Raw genomic sequence first — 20,656 nt, forward strand, 5'->3', positions numbered from 1 at the left:
GGGTTGTCAGCTGTACATGCATATAGAAACCAGAAGGGTGGCAAGTTCAAAGGAAGTGCCACCTTGGTCCATGCGACCTGCACATGCATCTTATCGTTCCACTTTCGTAATGCAAAAATGCTACGCTCTCTCTTCAACTAGTCGATCGTGTGGGTCACACACGCACGCACACATCGAGCATGGAGGTAACTGGTCGTTCGGCTTATAAAAAACAAGGGGCAGTGGATACCTTGTGCAAGCCACACGGCCTTCGTACGAAGGTGCAACAAGCTCAGCTACAGCCTACAGCCACAGAGCTAGCAGCTAGCAATGGCGTCCAGAACAGCAGCGGCGACCGTGGTGGTCCTGGCCTTGGTCTGTGCCGTGCAGTCGTCACTCTCCGTGGCGGCGGCCACCGGGGGTCTGTCCCCTGACTTCCACGCGGCGACATGCCCGGCGCTGGAGCACATCGTGGCGGACCACGTGTGGAAGGCCTTCAAGAACGACTCCGGCGTGGCGCCGGCCCTCATCCGCATCCTCTTCCATGACTGCTTCCCGCAGGTGCGTATCGACGTCCAAAATTTGTTTGTACTTCCTTCGTTTACAAATGTAAAATGTTTTGGGCACTTGAATATGGACCATAAACGGACTGAAATAAGCAAAGAAACACACTAGAATGTACCTGTGTATATCTCATTCAAGAAAAAACTTAGAACATCTTTTGTCAGTCAATCTGTGGATGGACGGTGTATGTATGCATGTATCAAAATGCATGACATATTTCATCCTAATGTTGCAGGGCTGCGACGCGTCAGTGCTCATCGAGGGCCCCGGCACCGAGCAGGATGAGATCCCCAACAGGACGCTCCGCAGAGTGGCGCTGGACCTCATTGAGCGCATCCGGGCCACCGTGCACACCGAATGCAAGGCCACGGTGTCCTGCGCCGACATCACCATCCTCGCCACCCGCGCCTCCCTCATCATGGCCGGCGGGCCCCGCTTTGACGTCACCCTCGGCCGCCGTGACTCCTTCTTCCCGGCGTCCAAGGACCAGGTCGGCCTGCTGCCGGCGCCCTTCCACCCCGTGGACACCCTCATCAAGTCCTTCGGCGACCGCGGCCTCAATGTGGAGGACCTGGTGTCTCTCTCCGGCGCGCACACCTTCGGCGTCGCCCACTGCCCGGCCTTCCATGACCGGTTCAAGGATGGCTTCGACACGAACCCGGCCATCGACCGCAGGTTCGCCACGATGCTGCGGAACAAGTGCGCCAAGGACACCCCCGAAGGCACCCTGAAGCAAAATCTCGACGTGCGCACGCCCGACGTTTTCGACAACAAGTACTACTTCGACCTGATCGCGAGGCAGGGGCTGTTCAAGTCCGACCAGGGGCTGATGAACCACACGGCCACCCAGCGCATGGCCACCCGTTTCTCCCTCAACCAGGACGCCTTTTTCCAGCAGTTCTCCAAGTCCATGGCCAAGATGGTCAACATGGACCTGCTCACGGGCGACAAGGGCGAGATCCGGGCCAGATGCGCCGTCCGCGGCACTCCTCCCCGCATCGAGTCCGCCGTCACCAACGACGACGAGGGGATCGCCGCCGACATGTAAGAGATGTTCGATGTAATTTAGAGTTCATGGGCGAACTGTGTGACGCACGCACGCAACGTGGTCAAGTAGATGTGTTTCTTTGAGTGTGCTGTGCTGTGCTATCTAGTCAATAAGATGAGTGGTCAATCCGTATGCTTCCTAGCGTAGGATCGGTCGAGGTAGGTTCTTTTTTGGACACCGGTTTAAGATCTTCAGCAACATCATAATGTCTTTTTAGATTTCCAACATCACTAAGCTGCAAGATCAGGAATGCTACCATGGCAGTTTTCTGTGTTCACTGTGCGATGGTCAACACATCTCTCTCTAATCTTTCCCTACTAATAAACCACGCATTGCTTCAGGTCGTCCGTGGTGGCAATTTTATAAAAAAGTCCCTCCTATTTTGGATATTCAACCCGCAGTACAATCTGAAGTGCTATTGTGAGGAAACATTTCGTTCTTACAAAAAGGACCCTGTGTTTTTTATATTCAACAAAGTGGTTATTGGCGAGCGAAGCGAGTTGGATGTCGAGACTGCCGCGATGCAGACGACGCCGGGCACGGCGGCGGCGATCTTCGGCCAGATCCGGCCGAGGAGGCGCAGCGGCGGCCGGATCCTGTTGCAAGTACGGCGTGGAGGCGATCTAGGAGGCGCGGGAGGAGGTCCAGCGGCGGGGCTTGAACTCCAAGTTCATGGCGGTGGCGTTCCTCGCCGGTTTCGATCGAGATGGCGAGCTCCGACAGGGTCTCTCCATGGCGACGGCGGTGCTGCACCTGTGAGAGAGACAGAGGTAAGGGGGACAGAAAGGAAGGAGGAGAGGCAGGGAGAAACACACCTGCATTAGTTAGAATTCAACCCACAATCCTTTATTTGTGTATCTTATCTAGACGCACGCGCCCATTCGGTCATGCGCCGTCGGCAGCCGTCTTCGGCCTCCGCCAGTCCTAGCCCTGTCGTCCGTCCGGGACGGCGGCGGAGATGGCTACGGCCGCTGCTGAGGGTGAGAAGGCGGTCGCCGTTCCTCGGACGGGAGGATGGAGGAAGCCTCGCCGGGAGGATATTGGCCCGATCTGGAGCGCTGGGCGGGCGGCCAGATCGGACGACAATAGAGGAGCTCCAAGGCGCCATCGTTGCGCGTTCTCCAAGCCACCACGGCCGCGCACTACAGGAGTGGCGGGGCGACGCCAAGCCGTTCTTGGGCAGTCTGGATAGAGAAGGGAGAGCAGCGCGTCAGGTAGAATGGAGAAGAGGAGGAAATGTGCGGTGGGTGTTGCTAGATGTTGTGTGGATAAGGGACACGTGGTGGGTAATGGGTGTTGTGCTAGATGTTGTGCTGGACCGACCGAAGCTGCTGGATCAATGCACCGATTACAATTTTTATGTGGGATGAGCACTTGCTTGCTTCTGTTTGTCTGTTAATTTACTATATATATTTCTTTCCCTACTAATAAACCACGCATTGCTTCTGGTCGTCCGTCGTGGCAATTTTATAAAAAAGTCCGTCCTATTTTGGATATTCAACCCGCAGTACAATCTGAAGTGCTATTGTGAGAAAACGTTTCGTTCTTACAAAAAGGACCCTGTGTTTTTTATATTCAACAAAGTGGTTATTGGCGAGCGAAGCGAGTTGGATGTCGAGACTGCCGCGATGCAGACGACGCCGGGCACGGCGGCGGCGATCTCCGGCCAAATCCGGCCGAGGAGGCGCGGCGGCGGCCGGATCCTGTTGCAAGTACGTCGTGGAGGCGATCTAGGAGGCGCGGGAGGAGGTCCAGCGACGGGGCTTGAACTCCAAGTTCATGGCGGTGGCGTTCCTCGCCGGTTTCGATCGAGATGGTGAGCTCCGACAGGGTCTCTCCATGGCGACGGCGGTGCTGCACCTGTGAGAGAGACAGAGGTAAGGGGGACAGAAAGGAAGGAGGAGAGGCAGGGAGAAACACACCTGCATTAGTTAGAATTCAACCCACAATCCTTTATTTGTGTATCTTATCTAGACGCACGCGCCCATTCGGTCATGCGCCGCCGGCAGCCGTCTTCGGCCTCTGCCGGTCCTAGCCCTGTCGTCCGTCCGGGACGGCGGCGGAGATGGCTACGGCCGCTGCTGAGGGTGAGAAGGCGGTCGCCGTTCCTCGGACGGGAGGATGGAGGAAGCCTCGCCGGGAGGATATTGGTCCGATCTGGAGCGCTGGGCGGGCGACCAGATCGGACGACAACAGAGGAGCTCCAAGGCGCCATCGTTGCGCGTTCTCCAAGCCACCACGGCCGCGCACAACAGGAGTGGCGGGGCGACGCCAAGCCGTTCTTGGGCACTCTGGATAGAGAAGGGAGAGCAGCGCGTCAGGTAGAATGGAGAAGAGGAGGAAATGTGCGTTGGGTGTTGCTAGATGTTGTGTGGATAAGGGACACGTGGTGGGTAATGGGTGTTGTGCTAGATGTTGTGCTGGACCGACCGAAGCTGCTGGATCAATGCACCGATTACAATTTTAATGTGGGATGAGCACTTGCTTGCTTCTGTTTGTTTGTTAATTTACTATATATATTTATGCCTACTACGTCTTACGAATACATTATCTGATACACTCCCTCTGTTTCTAAATATAACTTTTCTTAAAGATTCTAATGTGAACTAAATATGGAGCAAAACAAGTGAATCTACACACTAAAATACGTGTATATTCATCTGTACGTAGTCCAGATTCAAATGTCTAAAAGACTTATATTTAGAAACAGAGGGAATAATAATTAAAAGTGAGTGACATATTGAAAAATAAATTCTTAAAGGAGATGATATTTAGGTCTCACGGTTACTTGCTGAACATCAAGATATTCCTCAACTCTAGATGGCATCGATGTCTTGGTGAGATTGGGAGGAGACAGCGAGGGATGAAGAGTAGAGAGAGTACGAGAACAGCGTCTTGCTCGCGTCTTGTTTCTCCCCGCATGGCAGCTAGGAGGGGGGGGGGGGGGGGGGCACTCCCTTTTGTTGTACCATCTATCTCGCAGCTCTGTCTACCCTAATCCTTATCCCATCGAGGACCGTTGATAATGTCCATGGAAGTGGTCATGTTGGCATAGAGGGTGTGCTCGTACTACTAGCGGCAACGTGTCAATAAAATAGCGCGAACCACTGTAAACTCTTTACTTTCTGGCCACCATATTTTTAAAGTAGGAATGCATAAATATTAATGTTAATAAGGATTGGAAGATATAGAAATTAATATATTACTTATTTGAAGGTGCTATAGGTATACGAATGATGCACAATTACGTACGCATCGAAGGATCGATAAATGTATAGACTTATGTAATTACTTTAACGCGGGGTTGTTGAATATCAACAACTTGTTACACGTAATCCAATTTTTTTAGAGCGAGTCAAATGCGTGGGTTTTATTAGCAGAACAGAAAAAGATTACAAGCTTTTGAAATACAACTGAATCTTCACAAAGTGGATTCTTATGAGTCTTGCAATTGAAAATCATATTATTCAGATTGACAGATAGTGGTGGACGCAAGAATAAAATGAAGGGTGTGCACGCTCTAAATTTTTTTGCTACCTAATCCAAGTGTCATACAAAATATTAAAATAAATCTAAGAGTCCGTGTGGTATTCGAGAGTTTATCTGTCAACATTTGCGTACCCACGGGGTATACCGGGTGTACCGTGGCACATCTACAAATTTGCGAATTTCCTTTTTACCATATAATTCTCTTGGCCTGAATCGAATTGGCAGAGGCCCAGCCACCTTCTCCCGAGTCCTGAGCAAGCGAGCGAGAGACATAGAGCGCAGCCGCAAGCTGCGCCGACCCAGGTAATATCATCTCCTTTAAGAATTTATTTTTCAATATGTCACTCACTTTTAATTATTATTCCCTCTGTTTCTAAATATAAGTCTTTTAGAGATTTGAATATGGACTACGTACAGATGAATATACACGTATTTTAGTGTGTAGATTCACTTGTTTTGCTCCATATTTACTTCACATTAGAATCTTTAAGAAAAGTTATATTTAGAAACAGAAGGAGTGTATCAGATAATGTATTTGTAAGACGTAGTAGGCATAAATATATATAGTAAATTAACAAACAAACAGAAGCAAGCAAGTGCTCATCCCGCATAAAAATTGTAATCCGTGCATTGATCCAGCAGCTTCGGTCGGTCCAGCACAACATCTAGCACAACACCCATTACCCACCACGCGTCCCTTATCCACACAACATCTAGCAACACCCACCGCACATTTCCTCCTCTTCTCCATTCTACCTGACGCGTTGCTCTCCCTTCTCTATCCAGAGTGCCCAAGAACGGCTTGGCGTCGCTCCGCCACTCCTGTAGTGCGCGGCCGTGGTGGCTTGGAGAATGCGCAACGATGGCGCCTTGGAGCTCCTCTGTTGTCGTCCGATCTGGCCGCCCGCCCAGCGCTCCAGATCGGGCCAATATCCTCCCGGCAAGGCTTCCTCCATCCTCCCGTCCGAGGAACGGCGACCGCCTTCTCACCCTCAGCAGCGGCCGTAGCCATCTCCGCCGCCGTCCCGGACGGACGACAGGGCTAGGACTGGCGGAGGCCGAAGATGGCTGCCGGCGGCGCATGACCGAATGGGCGCGTGCGTCTAGATAAGATACACAAATAAAGGATTGTGGGTTGAATTCTAACTAATGCAGGTGTGTTTCTCCCTGCCTCTCCTCCTTCCTTTCTGTCCCCCTTACCTCTGTCTCTCTCACAGGTGCAGCACCGCCGTCGCCATGGAGAGACCCTGTCGGAGCTCGCCATGTCGATCGAAACCGGCGAGGAACGCCACCGCCATGAACTTGGAGTTCAAACCCCGCCGCTGGACCTCCTCCCGCGCCTCCTAGATCGCCTCCACGCCGTACTTGCAACAGGATCCGGCCACCGCCGCGCCTCCTCGGCCGGATCTGGCCGGAGATCGCCGCCGCCGTGCCCGGCGTCGTCTGCATCGCGGCAGTCTCGACATCCAACTCGCTTCGCTCGCCAATAACCACTTTGTTGAATATAAAAAACACAGGGTCCTTTTTGTAAGAACGACACGTTTTCTCACAATAGCACTTCAGATTGTACTGCGGGTTGAATATCCAAAATAGGTGGGACTTTTTTTTTAAATTGCCACGACGGACGACCAGAAGCAATGCGTGGTTTATTAGTAGGGAAAGAAATATATATAGTAAATTAACAAACAAACAGAAGCAAGCAAGTGCTCATCCCGCATAAAAATTGTAATCGGTGCATTGATCCAGCAGCTTCGGTCGGTCCAGCACAACATCTAGCACAACACCCATTACCCACCACGTGTCCCTTATCCACACAACATCTAGCAACACCCACCGCACATTTCCTCCTCTTCTCCATTCTACCTGACGCGCTGCTCTCCCTTCTCTATCGAGAGTGCCCAAGAACGGCTTGGCGTCGCCCCGCCACTCCTGTAGTGCGCGGCCGTGATGGCTTGGAGAACGCGCAACGATGGCGCCTTGGAGCTCCTCTGTTGTCGTCCGATCTGGCCGCCCGCCCAGCGCTCCAGATCGGGCCAATATCCTCCCGGCGAGGCTTCCAACATCCTCCCGTCCGAGGAACGGCGACCGCCTTCTCACCCTCAGCAGCGGCCGTAGCCATCTCCGCCGCCGTCCCGGACGGACAACAGGGCTAGGACTGGCGGAGGCCGAAGACGGCTGCCGGCGGCGCATGACCGAATGGGCGCGTGCGTCTAGATAAGATACACAAATAAAGGATTGTGGGTTGAATTCTAACTAATGCAGGTGTGTTCTCCCTGCCTCTCCTCCTTCCTTTCTGTCCCCCATACCTCTGTCTCTCTCACAGGTGCAGCACCGCCGTCGCCATGGAGAGACCCTGTCGGAGCTCGCCATCTCGATCGAAACCGGCGAGGAACGCCACCGCCATGAACTTGGAGTTCAAGCCCCGCCGCTGGACCTCCTCCCGCGCCTCCTAGATCGCCTCCACGCCGTACTTGCAACAGGATCCGGCCGCCGCCGCGCCTCCCCGGCCGGATCTGGCCGGAGATCGCCGCCGCCGTGCCCGGCGTCGTCTGCATCGCGGCCAGTCTCGACCTCCAGCAGTCCAGCTCGCTTCGCTCGCCAATAACCACTTTGTTGAATATAAAAAATACAGGGTCCTTTTTGTAAGAACGGAACGTTTTCTCACAATAGCACTTCAGATTGTACTGCGGGTTGAATATCCAAAATAGGAGGGACTTTTTTATAAAATTGCCAGATGGACGACCAGAAGCAATGTGTGGTTTATTAGTACTAGTAAAAATGCCCGTGCGTTGCAACGGGAGAAAAAAAATCAGCTTCCCTAGTACAACGGCTCAAGACCACATGATGCTGCATCACTCACATGCTCTCTATCGCTACCTATCTATCTATTTATCTCATTCAGACATTTCGCGAATTATCGGGCGTTTTATCGACAATAAAAAAATGTGCATGCATGAAGTGGTACACTCTCGGTTATAAAAATATGGAACTGCTGACCTTATGCATTGTATTTGCGTTAATTGCGATCTCTTTTTTACCAAGGAGACATGTGCATCCCTTCAGACATCACATTTCTTGCTAAATGAACTCTGTGCAAAACACAAACAATTCAAAGAGTATTTATTGGCATGAAAAAAAATCCCAGATCATTTTAATTGAGGAACAACATTCATCAGCCGAGCTAATCAGGCATGCAAAGCCAACAGCAACCATAGCATTTTATTGCAACTAAATATAAAATAAATTGCCCCTGAGCTCACAGTTGCATCGGCAGAAATTTTTATGGCACAAGGAATACATTAAAAATCTGATAATCACAGGATCGTCATTGATTCAGTTCAGAATTCCAAGTCAACTCTCATTTTCCTACAGTTCTAAATTATTGCTGGCATCGTACGGTTTGAGGTCATAAATTACATGAAATAAAAATAATTTGTTTTCTCACACTCCACAATAGATCCTTGGTTTTTTTTGAACAAAAATCACAAATGACAGCCACTCCTAACTCTACAACCTTTTAGGATCTCTTTTCAGTTTCCTTCCACTGAAGACACACCCTAACCTCAGTATTGTCAGACAAAACACATATTCTGCTAAGTTATCCAATACCTCTTAGTCTACCGTGTGCTCTCGAATTTGGTTTCAGTGCAGACTCTTCGGACTCCGCGGGGCGCTATCCCTACTGCAATCGTCATCCAGCCCACCGCCACTGTAATACGCAACCACGAATGATTCCCACTGCCCCATTGCCCCCTCTGTCCAATCTTGCTTCTCTTGTTTAGATCAGTCCCGCACCCCGCTCGTGTACACATCAATGTGCGTGTGCGATGGCCAGTGCAACATCTCTCTACATTGGCATCATAACAATGTTATGCTTTACCCGGTGCTCCATTGTATACCACCCATTATCTGATGTCCGTAGCAGCCTTATCATCGCAGGACACTCACAGCGGCACAACCTTGTATTCTCACGCAAAGCCTCCCCCTGCTCCAACGGATGTTTTATCATCAGACCAGACCCTCCATCCAGCGCAAATGTGAAGGAGAACTGAATTTTTAATTGATATACATACTGAGCAACCACAAACAGTCTCTTGCATGGTCTTCCGCTTGTCGGGATTCAATCGGCTCTTCCCATGCCTGATACTAAACCCATTTTCCCACTAATACAGGTTGTAAAAGACGTATGCCTCTGTCAGCGAGGCAAATGTGGTGCCCAACTCCGGCTTGACGACCTCTTCTACATGCCTCTGTGAAAGCCCTTATGGACTTCTCAAGAGTACCCATACTAACGGGGCATAGGGTTCGCTCTGTAGGATTCGCTCCCACAAGAACTCTGTGATAAAGCAAAAGCCAAATCAGCGACCTGTCGTTCAAGGCGAAACACTTGAGACACAACAAAATTACCAATACAACGCAAAATGATTAAAAAAGATAAGACAAAAAAACCACACGGAAGGCCGTGAGGGCTTTCAGAAAAACACACAGGCCAGAGCACTGTTTTTCTTTCCTGAAATTACCCCAAATGGCGCCTGTCCCCCGTTTTTGGCGACCGCATTCCTGAACTACGGTGCAATTTTATTCACTGAGCGATGCAAAACAGACCCCATCCTCCCACCATAAATCATGAACTCATCACCCACCCTCTGTACACGGATTTAGGTACCAATTTTTTCACTACCCCTACAAAATCTTATGCGCGTGATCTACAGCTCGTTTTTGCATCCCACACTGCATCAAAAATAACTCTAAATGTACTGTATGACGGAAAAATCAAACACACAACTTAAGTCCATGGACGCGCAAAATCTGAGGCGCAGCAACGCAAAATCTTTTTGCAACTCTCGCAGTGACCTGGCAGAACAGCCTAACCTCTTTCAGCAACATAACTACATGCATTTTTTCAGTACAGAACATTGATTCACAATAGCGCCTCTATCAGAAAATTACTTTCACCACAGCACCCTACCCCACCACACGCCAACACTACATCAAAATGAATGCCTAATTCCATTTTCTAACCCTCGTCACAACTCGCCAGAAAATTAGCACAAATATTCACAACACGGAATTCAGACACGCATACCTCTCGATCCACCCTGGTCCCTGGTGACTGCGGATTTGGCTTCATAGCTGACTCACCAGACTCCGCCGGGCCGATGTCCCTAATGTCCTCGTCACCGGGATCACCACAACTGTATTGAGCAGACATCGACGAATCACGCAGCCCAGCCTAACATCGGAAAGGATATCTTGAAAAGCAAGTGCTTGGCTAACAACACACATGAGAAAAATGGTGAGCAGAGTATGCATTCCTTAATGCCCCAAAAATCTGTTTAAACAAGACTGCCATGCAAGCTATACATCTAAATAAACGGGGGCTTAATATATACTTATACTAATCTAGGGGATAAAATGAAGTGAAGGTATCCTTTCAGTAATCTTTCCAAGCAAAATCTCTTCATAGCTTTACGCGAGATTGGTTGAGCGACCTCAAGAAGTCTAAAAACTTGACAAGACCAGAAGACTAACAGTGATAATCTGAACCACTGAGCAAAGCTTATATGCCAGATCGCTCAATCCTGCTGCTGTCTAATTAAGCAGTTAATTGCATTGAAGATTCAGATACAATAAGCAGATACGCAAGATGCATCACTATTATGTGTGTAAATAAGTTAAATGCATACATGTTAGAATTGCAAGATAATGATGTTGTTCATACCAAATAGTATCCCATTGCTACGCATGTGTCTATGCAAGATGGATCATACATGAAGATAGAAAAATCTTGGTAGTTCGTTCAATGCATAAAGGCCTTAAGCTGGTTCCTTACAGTAAAGAAAACAACATTAATGGTCTTGGAAATAATATATGAAGGTACTGTTTCGTTCAGTCTTCTGCTTGCCTGATGGATTAATTCCTGGTCGATGGGATCTATGCTCTTACCATTATTTAAAAAAGGATAATGCCTATGCTCTTAGAATTACTTGACATCACCAAGTTCTCTTTCAGATTGCCCCATGAACCGAGTCAGAACTTTGTAACTCTAATTCCTCTAATTAAAGTGTTTCAAGTACTGCATAACCTGTCAGCACAAATACATCAACAATTCTGCAGTAGATAATCGTGTCTTCAAATAGTAGCACGTATCATCAGCTCATCTCATGTTATCTAAATCTACATGGACAAATGAAATAATGATAGATCGGTGAAAGACAATGAAAGAAATAAAAACAATCTTCAGGCTCTGTAGTGATTGTTCCTATTCTCCGTAGGTTACATACATATAAAGATGTGCAGCAGATGGGTGTGTTGCGGATAACCGTGACGGTCGTTCAGAATAGTGGCTGTAGGGCCGACCACAAGAGACAATGAGCGGCCCTAGATCACTCAAAATCGTAACGACGTTTTATCGCAGCATTAGCAGCCAGATCCCCAAATCACCCCAGTGCCCATCCAGCTCAATCCACATACAGTGGCAGGAGCTCGTCAGCCCCAGCACCTTCAGGCTTCAGCCCTCCACAACCAAGTCGCCGCCCACCTCCACCCAGACTTGACCGAAAGGAAGGAGGAACGAACCTAGGGCCGCCGGAGACGTGCCGTTGAAGCCATGTCCGAAACCATAGCCACGGAGGTGGGGTTGCGAGCGGGTGGTAGAGGCTGGGAACAGAGAATCTAGCCGGAGGGGAGGGAGGCGCGGACCGTGGGGAGCTCGGGGGCGTTCTGCGCAGCGCCGGAGCTCGCCGGAAGCGTGCGGCGTGGGTGGTGGCGGCGGATGGGCGCGTGCGTCTAGATAAGATACACAAATAAAGGATTGTGAGTTGAATTCTAACTAATGCAGGTGTGTTCTCCCTGCCTCTCCTCCTTCCTTTCTGTCCCCCATACCTCTGTCTCTCTCACAGGTGCAGCACCGCCGTCGCCATGGAGAGACCCTGTCGGAGCTCGCCATCTCGATCGAAACCGGCGAGGAACGCCACCGCCATGAACTTGGAGTTCAAGCCCCGCCGCTGGACCTCCTCCCGCGCCTCCTAGATCGCCTCCACGCCGTACTTGCAACAGGATCCGGCCGCCGCCGCGCCTCCTCGGCCGGATCTGGCCGGAGATCGCCGCCGCCGTGCCCGGCGTCGTCTGCATCGCGGCCAGTCTCGACCTCCAGCAGTCCAGCTCGCTTCGCTCGCCAATAACCACTTTGTTGAATATAAAAAATACAGGGTCCTTTTTGTAAGAACGAAACGTTTTCTCACAATAGCACTTCAGATTGTACTGCAGGTTGAATATCCAAAATAGGAGGGACTTTTTTATAAAATGGCCAGATGGACGACCAGAAGCAATGCGTGGTTTATTAGTATAGGGATAGGGATAGGGATAGGGATAGGGAAAGACTAATAGCGCCCGCCTGGGTCGGTGCAGCTTGCGGCTGCGCTCTATGTCTCTCGCTCGCTTGCTCAGGACTCGGGAGAAGGTGGCTGGGCCTATGCCAATTCGATTCAGTCCAAGAGAATTATATGGTAAAAAGGAAATTCGCAAATTTGTAGATGTGCCACGGTACACCCGGTATACCCCGTGGGTACGCAAATGTTGACAGATAAACTCTCAAATACCACACGGACTCTTAGATTTAACTTATAGATTTATTTTATACCCGTTGCAACGCACGGGCTTTTTACTAGTCTAATAATAAAAGGGATATTGCTTCTGGTCGTCCGTAACTAAAATTGCCCATGGAGGTGTAAATATTTACCCTCTATGCCACCAATAAGTGGAAAAGAGGTTTGGTTTCGTATAGGACGAGATCCCCTTATGTGTCAAAATCACGCACACAGCCACTGGTTGTGGCCCTGCCTTATGATGCTGGAGATCATGGGTTTGATCCCCTCCGCTCCCTTTTCTCTTTTTTTTAAAGGATCAAATATTTTTTAAAAATATTTATATCTTTCAAACTCTAACTCCAAGTCTAACATGTCATATATGAAAATCCATCAGAAAAATGTGTAGATTTCAAATATACTATTATCTTGGATGTTAATGATTACAGTTGCAAACAAAAATATATATTTCAAATATACTATTATCTTTCATGTTAATGATTACAGTTGCAAACAAATATGTATATGTATATGTATATATATATATATATATATATATATATATATATATATATATTTTCCCTACTACCGGGTGTAGTTACTCCCACTTTTGTTTCATACGTTCTGAGTAGTATCTATCATATCGGAGAGTATGTACGCGTAGTATGTAGTATATAAGAATGTTTAGGTAGTATATATACTACTTTTTTGATAGTATGTTCCATATTTTGTGCATACTTCATTTCGCATATAAATATGTACGTATTTCACAAATACAATAAAACTATAAGCTAACTTGCAATTTTTTCATATAACTCACTTTGGAGTATCTTAGATATAGTATATGAACATAATAAAAATAATAAAGTAGAGTATATACTACCATATGGTAGTATATAAGAAATGGGTGTAGTTACACCCGGTAGTATATATGAATATGTACTACCATATGGTAGTATAAATATGTACTACCATATGGCATTTTCCCTATATATATATATAGATACACACACACACACACACACACATATATATATATATATATATATATGTATGTGTGTGTGTGTGTGTATGTATGTGCAAACACATATATCACCCTACTCCCTTTTTCTTTTCCCTTTTTTTGGAAAGATTAAATACTTTTTAAACTATTTACATCTTTCAAACTCTAACTCCAAATCTAACATCTCATATATGAAAATCCATCAGAAAAATGTGTAGATTCCAAATATGATATTATCTTGCATGTTAATGATTACAGTTGCAACCACAAATACATTTTTGTATGTGCAAACACATATATCATTAAGACAAAATTAATGCTCTTATGCACATGCTATCATTGAATACTAAATTATACTCCCTCCGTTTCTAATTAGAAGTCTTTTTAGAGATTTCCGTTGGGACTACATACAGAAGTATATAGACATATTTTAGATTGTAAATTTACTTACTTTGCTCCGTATGTAGTTCATATTAGAATCTCTAAAAAGACTTATATTTAGAAATAGAGGGAGTACTTTGCTATTTTAATCCTAATGCAATATTTTTTGGGCATCGCTGAGAAACGACAGCAATTGTGTAAACATATACCGGCAACTAGGTAGATATTTGTGTTGTATAATAAATTGTAAACATCATGAGTACACTTCATAAATCATCACTCCTTTATGTTTTTGTGCAACACCACTGATCATATTGCTTGTTCCGTGGCATCATGAAAAATTTCAAGGGATTTGCTGATGTCGTCAAGTGTGTTTATGAGGGGTGGATTTTTTTCTCCCGTTGCAAAGCACGGGCATGTTTGCTAGTATAACATAAGCCCAACAATGAAACGAAATTTTTTGCCATTTAAAGTATAAGCACAACATAGAGAAACGACCAGCCGGTAGAGAGAAAGTACATTATCATCAGCTACTTAACAACCAGTAGTCGAAATCCATGGCTGGTTGCTTAATTTTAGAGCCTTCAAATCCATGCCAAGCCACACTGTACAGCTAGGACAGTTTTTTTTATAGAGCAGTGCTTCGGTACACCCTAGGACACTTTGAACCGGGCATTCTCGTCCGTCCACATGAATCATTAGATTAATTAACAGAAAAGCTAGCTGGCTCATTTTCGCTGGGAAAGGGGCGGCAAATGAACCCCTTTTGCTAGCAGTTTTAGTTTTGAGACGAGATCAAACGGTGGCAGTTTTAAACGAAAAATTGCCTTCTTTGACAAAAACTGCCATGTCGCTCTGAAGAAATTGTCACCTATCACACCTAAAATGCCACGCCCTCCTAGCAAACATTCGCCTGTTAAGGGGTTCTTAATTCATCCTCAAACTTGTTGGGTAATTAGTTATGCCGGCACCAGCTTGCACACACATGAGACGTGGACAATCCCTGGCCTAGGCGGTGCTCCACCAACATTCTAATCATTCCACCGATCACTTTCCTCTTCCTTATCTCTGCGGGTGAGTACCTTCCTGAAAGAGACCAGCTAGGAAACAAGAAATGATTCTGTTGTGATGGGGCCTGCGGGGCTGAGTTCTTGGCGACAACACCTATTGTGTGACTGGGTGATTCATCCTAGCTTGACATCGCAAACATGTTTACATGTAGACCCATAGGCCTCCGCATGACTGCTCTCCAGTACCAATGGTCATATATTGCCTTAAAACACCATTTTGATTTTTACAGGATTTTCTCGTCGCCATATGTGAGGCGGAACAAAACGGATCACTTTTCATCTCCTGTAGGTTGATCTGTTGGAACCACTGTTTCAAATAGCCCGCTATAGCTCCGCTATAGCACGCTATAGCATTTACAAAAGGTCTTGCGCTAAGAGATTTTGGTCCAAACAAATGAACAAACATTTTAAATAGCGCGCTATAGCTCCGCTATAGCACGCTATAGCATTTGAAAGAGGTCCGGCGCTAAGATGCTTAGCGCGCTATTTAAAACTTTGGTTGGAACTCCATCCCGTTGGGTGGAAGAATTTAAAGCCATTGACATCACCGACACTTTGTTAGTCGTTGAGCTCATCATCACCACATCAGCACTATCTCCATCATCACCTTCATCTCCCTCTATTTTTTAATTATGAACTATTACCTCGGATTTATTGTTGAGATTACACTCTGGTGTTGATTACTGCTTGTAGTTGATGATTAGAGGTTCAATTGATGAAAGATTCTTATGTTCAAATTGTTTATTATATCAATACCCCCATTGATCATGATTCATGTGATGTCTTGTGAGTAGTCCATTATATTCTTGAAGAATGGGCGAAACTTTGTTGCTAGTAATCATGTGAAATTGAATAAAGTTCAATGTTTTGATATTATGTTTTGGTGTGATTCTATAGTGGTGATGAGCGAATGTCGACGACATATCACTTTACCTTGATGGGCCTAGAGGAGAGCATTGTGTGGTTAGTTTTTCTATGATGGATGGTTGGCGTGACAGAAATTTGCATACCCTAAGTTCATGAGCTATTGCATAAGGGCTTGAACTTGTAACCCTAGAATTTAATGCTATAGTTATATGTTATCTTAATTACTCTTGTATAGTTACAGATGCTTGCATTAAGAGTTAAGTCGTAAGTATGTATCTTGTTCATGTAAGAATAGTTCATTACCATTGGTTCCACCACACAACAATTATCAAAGTTATAAAAGTTAAACTCAATGGAACTTGGTGAAAACAACTTGCTGAAATACTCGTGTGTCCTTGAGAGCGAATCTAACCCTTATAAGTGTCAGCTTCTCCTTAGCACAATTAAGAATTTGGCCATTTGTTGAATCATAGATCTTTTGTTATGTATGTTCTTGCAATTGTTCTTGTGATCAAACAAACCATCAAACACTCATTGCAGTTTTTAAAGTGATTCATTGTTGATTTGTATCGACCAATTGTCCAAGTTCTTCTGATCCTCATTGGGTTCTATACTCTTACTTATCGAAAATGGCTACAATAGATCCCCTACACTCATTGGTTCTAGCACCACCGTAGAAGAGGGGGAAGGGTCCGCCTTCTTCTTCCTCTTCCTTGGCCTTATCCCTTGGAAGGAGGGGTGTATCCCCCTACGGTTTTTGGTGGCTATCGTGAAGAGGAAGAGAGCTTCCTTCGAGACTGGGTCTCAGTTTCGAGGGGGTCTTTTTCTAGATGCGGAAATCTAACTTGCTCGCCATTTTAGGATTTTCTTGGAGATCCGTAACTATGAAAAACACGAAAAAAATGGCGGATTGAAAGTGCGTTATATCGACTAGAGGGGGGTGAATAGGCGATTTTTACAAATTCTCACTGAGGAATTTCTAGGTGAAGAAATTCCTAAGCAACGACACACTATCAGTGGAATAAGTACTCAGGTATAAGCATAACAGAGCAACAGCATAGTCATCATGATGAACTAAAAACAAGCACAGAGTACAGATAGCGTGAACACGGGATAAGAAGGCTGAAGACTATGAGACTGAAAAAATAGGAATGAGGAATTTGAGAAAATCTTCAGTCAAAGTCTTCAAATAGTAATGATCAGGTTTATCAACACATGAATGAGGAAATGAAAGGGTTGAGGAAATAGAACCTGTTGGCTTGGTGAAGACAATGATTTGGTAGACCAGTTTCAACTGTTGTGACAGTTGCACGTCTGGTTGGAGCGGCTGAGTATTTAAACTCGAGGACACACAGTCCTCACCGTATTCTCCTTGAGCTAAAGTAACACAGACCTCACCCAATCACTCGTGGTAAGTCTTCAGGTGACTTCCAAAACTTCCTAGACTTGGTCACTCGGCGATACACAATTCCTCTTGGATGCTCAGACCATGATGCCTAACCGTCTGGAGGATACACAGTCCTCAAAGGTAACAAGCGCCGGTTCCACACAGGAACAATCTCTTTAATGATGCTCAATCACTTTTGGTTTGTAGGAGTTTGGGTTTTGGGTTTTTCCTCACTTGATAATTTCCGCTCAAAGTCCTCGGAGGATGGGATGCTCTCAATGACAAGTGTCAGTTTCTCTCGGAGCAGCCAACTAGCTAGTGGTTGTAGGGGGCGGCTATTTATAGCCTAGGGAGCAGCACGACATGATAAGACATAAATGTCCTTCAATGATATGACCGTTAGGTGGGTAGATATTTTGGACAGCTAGTGCATAGCACAGCAAGGGTCGGAAATATGAGGTTCAAATTCCTCACGGCTATCATGTTCCTCATTGTGTAGGCAATCCGCACTAGCGAATTCCTAACTCCTCAGTCAGAACAAATTCTTTAGACACCAGAAGATCTCTGTCTCTGTCATTGAAGAAATTGACTGAACTGATATGAGATTTCCAATGGCTTCACTCGAAAGGATTGGGTAGGTGTAGGATTTTGAGATGAGCATCACTTGGAAATCAGTTTCCTTGGTATTACCTCGACCCCCTTTAACAGTACGGTGTTTCCTATGACTCGAGAAAGAGAAAATGAAACAACGAAAGCAAAAGTCTTCGAGCTTCATAATCCTCGCATGAATATCCAAGTCTTCAAGGTCACACCAATTTCTTCACTTTCAAAGTCTTCAGGAGAATCAAAGTCTTTAGCTGAAGACATACATTTTTAGGGGTCGACTTTCATCGTAAATATCAATCTCCTAATCGACTTATAGAGCCTGTGTACACTCACAAACATATTAGTCCCTTAACCTATAAGTCTTCAATACACCAAAATCACTAAGGGGCACTAGATGCACTTACAATCTCCTCCTTTTTGGTGATTGATGACAAATAGGTTAAGTTTTCAATGAGGATAAACATATCAATTGAAAGTGCTAAGTATTGAGGATTTTGATTGCAAGATATATAAGAACTCCCCCTGAAGTTGTGCATATTTGAGGATTTTGCTTTAGATAGAGGATGCACATGTTGAGTAATATCATGGAGATCTCCCCGTATATCTTGTAATTCATACACGCATTTGACATATCGAATGAAGAATTTGAAATGCATAATCAAATATGGTGACTGATGTAATTCAGCATGCGTGCGAAAAGCAATCAAAAGTATCAGACCACCATAGGACTTAAGTTTACAACTCAGCAAATCAAACACTTCAGAAGAACAAGAGATGTAACTTAACAAAAAACGCCCATATATTAGACCCGCTTGAAGACTAACTCAAATTTCTCCCCCTTTTTCATAAAATGACCAAAAGGGACGAAAAGTGAGGATAACACCCCTGAAGAATATCATCAGGATGCCGATGGAGGAGCGCCAGCATTGTTGGGGTCGTCCATTGTTGTAGGGCCTGCCGCAGTGTCATCCAAATCTTCAACTTCGTCTGTCTCGCGTGATGAAGAATATGAGCTGACGACCAGCTAAGGAACTTTAACATTCTTGAATTTTTTCGAAGGTGGCTAAGACCAGTCAAAGTCCTGTTGGAAGTCCATCTTCTTGAGTTCATCATCAGTGTAGATATGTGAAAAAATAGCCCAGGTGCGGTTGAAGACTTGATGCAGATAATAGTGATTTTTCTTCACAGAGTTTTGAGTGACAATCATGTTCTGAAGAATTGCACCAAACTAACGCTTGACCCACTTGTGATTTCTATCCACCTTCTGATGAAGACTTGGAAGCAGCTCGCGATCAGTCATCACAGGCGGAGCAGTTGCCTGAGGATTTTGCTTTGAAGCATTTGCAGCAGTGTCATGAGTAGCAGAGTCATCATTTGTAGAGTAGGATGTTGCTTTTCAAAACTAACCATCTAAAGGACGAGAGCCTTCATCAATAATTGCAGCCTTGCCCTTCTCATTAGCTGAGGAAATAGTCCGTTTGAGGACTTCAATAGGGGGCAAATAGCTTAGATGATTTTGAAAATCATCGTTGTAATGAATTGAAGTCCTTTATCTGATGAATTTCATGATCAAGGGAGCATAAGGCTTCAACTCAAAGGGTGACAAAGCAGCATTGGCCAAAGTCCGGTGTGAAGCTGGGAGCCGGTGAACTTGGACTCAAGGCTGGCGGTGCTACCTCTTGAGCACTGCGTTGGTTTTCCTTTGAAGAGGAAAGGGTGATGCGGCAAAGTAGCGTAAGTATTTCCCTCAGTTTTTGAGAACCAAGGTATCAATCCAGTAGGAGGCTCCTCAAAAGTCCCTCGTACCTACACAAACAAACAAGAACCTCGCAACCAACGCGATAAAGGGGTTGTCAATCCCTTCACGGTAACTTGCGAAAGTGAGATCTGATAGAGATAATAAGATAAGATAAATATTTTTGGTATTTTTATGATATAGATTGGAAACTAAAGATTGCAAAATAAAGATAGATGGAAAACTTATATGTTAAAAGATAGACCTGGGGGCCATATGATTCACTAGTGGCTTCTCTCAAGATAGCATAAGTATTACGGTGGGTGAACAAATTACTGTCGAGCAATTGATAGAAAAGTGCATAGTAATGAGAATATCTAGGCATGATCATGTATATGGGCATCACGTCTGCAACAAGTAGATCGAAACGATTCTTCATCTACTACTATTACTCCACACATCGACCGACTCCTGCCTGCATCTAGAGTTTTAAGTTCATAAGAACAGAGTAACGCATTAAGAAAGATGACATGATGTAGAGGGATAAACTCAAGCAATATTATATAAACCCCATCTTTTTATCCTCGATGGCAACAATACAATACGTGCCTTCCTTCCCCTGCTGTCACTGGGAAAGGACACCACAAGATTGAACCCAAAGCTAAGCACTTCTCCCATTGCAAGAAAGATCAATCTAGTAGGCCAAACAAAACTAATAATTCGAAGAGACTTGCGAAGATTACCAATCATACATAAAAGAATTCAGAGGAGATTCAAATATTTCTCATAGATAAACTTGATCATAAACCCACAATCATCGGATCTCGACAAACACACCGCAAAAAGAGTTACATCGAATAGATCTCAAAGAAGATCGAGGAGAACTTTGTATTGAGATTCAAAGAGAGAGAAGAAGCCATCTAGCTAATAACTATGGACCT

General features: G+C 45.7%; 1 protein-coding gene and 1 long non-coding RNA gene across 3 annotated transcripts; one reads left to right on the top strand and one right to left on the bottom strand.

The window, feature by feature from the left end:
- Positions 1 to 224: 224 nt before the first annotated feature.
- LOC123047544 (peroxidase 12) lies at positions 225 to 1,816 on the top strand. The gene is made up of 2 exons (XM_044471128.1): positions 225 to 540; positions 779 to 1,816. The coding sequence occupies exons 1-2, from the start codon at positions 310 to 312 to the stop codon at positions 1,589 to 1,591; spliced, it is 1,044 nt and encodes a 347-aa protein (XP_044327063.1). The 5' UTR covers positions 225 to 309; the 3' UTR covers positions 1,592 to 1,816.
- Positions 1,817 to 8,503: 6,687 nt separating this feature from the next.
- On the bottom strand, positions 8,504 to 11,703 carry LOC123042900 (uncharacterized). 2 transcript variants are annotated; one of them, XR_006418937.1, is made up of 4 exons: positions 11,660 to 11,703; positions 10,167 to 11,165; positions 9,154 to 9,416; positions 8,504 to 9,065 (listed from the first exon to the last, which is right to left on the bottom strand). It is a non-coding gene; the product is annotated as an uncharacterized lncRNA (long non-coding RNA). The 2 variants fall into 2 exon arrangements; XR_006418936.1 differs by lacking the exon at positions 11,660 to 11,703 and having other exon boundaries at positions 10,167 to 11,405.
- Between the last annotated feature and the right edge of the window lie 8,953 nt (positions 11,704 to 20,656).

Source organism: Triticum aestivum, chromosome 2B, assembly GCF_018294505.1.
Source record: "Triticum aestivum cultivar Chinese Spring chromosome 2B, IWGSC CS RefSeq v2.1, whole genome shotgun sequence".
In the NCBI taxonomy this organism is placed as follows: Eukaryota; Viridiplantae; Streptophyta; class Magnoliopsida; order Poales; family Poaceae; genus Triticum; species Triticum aestivum.

What these genes read in the sequence shown, in the direction of transcription:
- LOC123047544 (XM_044471128.1), top strand. Translation starts at nt 310, where the DNA reads ATGGCGTCCAGAACAGCAGCGGCGACCGTGGTGGTCCTGGCCTTGGTC. An exon ending in TCCATGACTGCTTCCCGCAG is followed by an intron (nt 541 to 778) that starts GTGCGTATCGAC and finishes CTAATGTTGCAG; the next exon opens with GGCTGCGACGCGTCAGTGCT.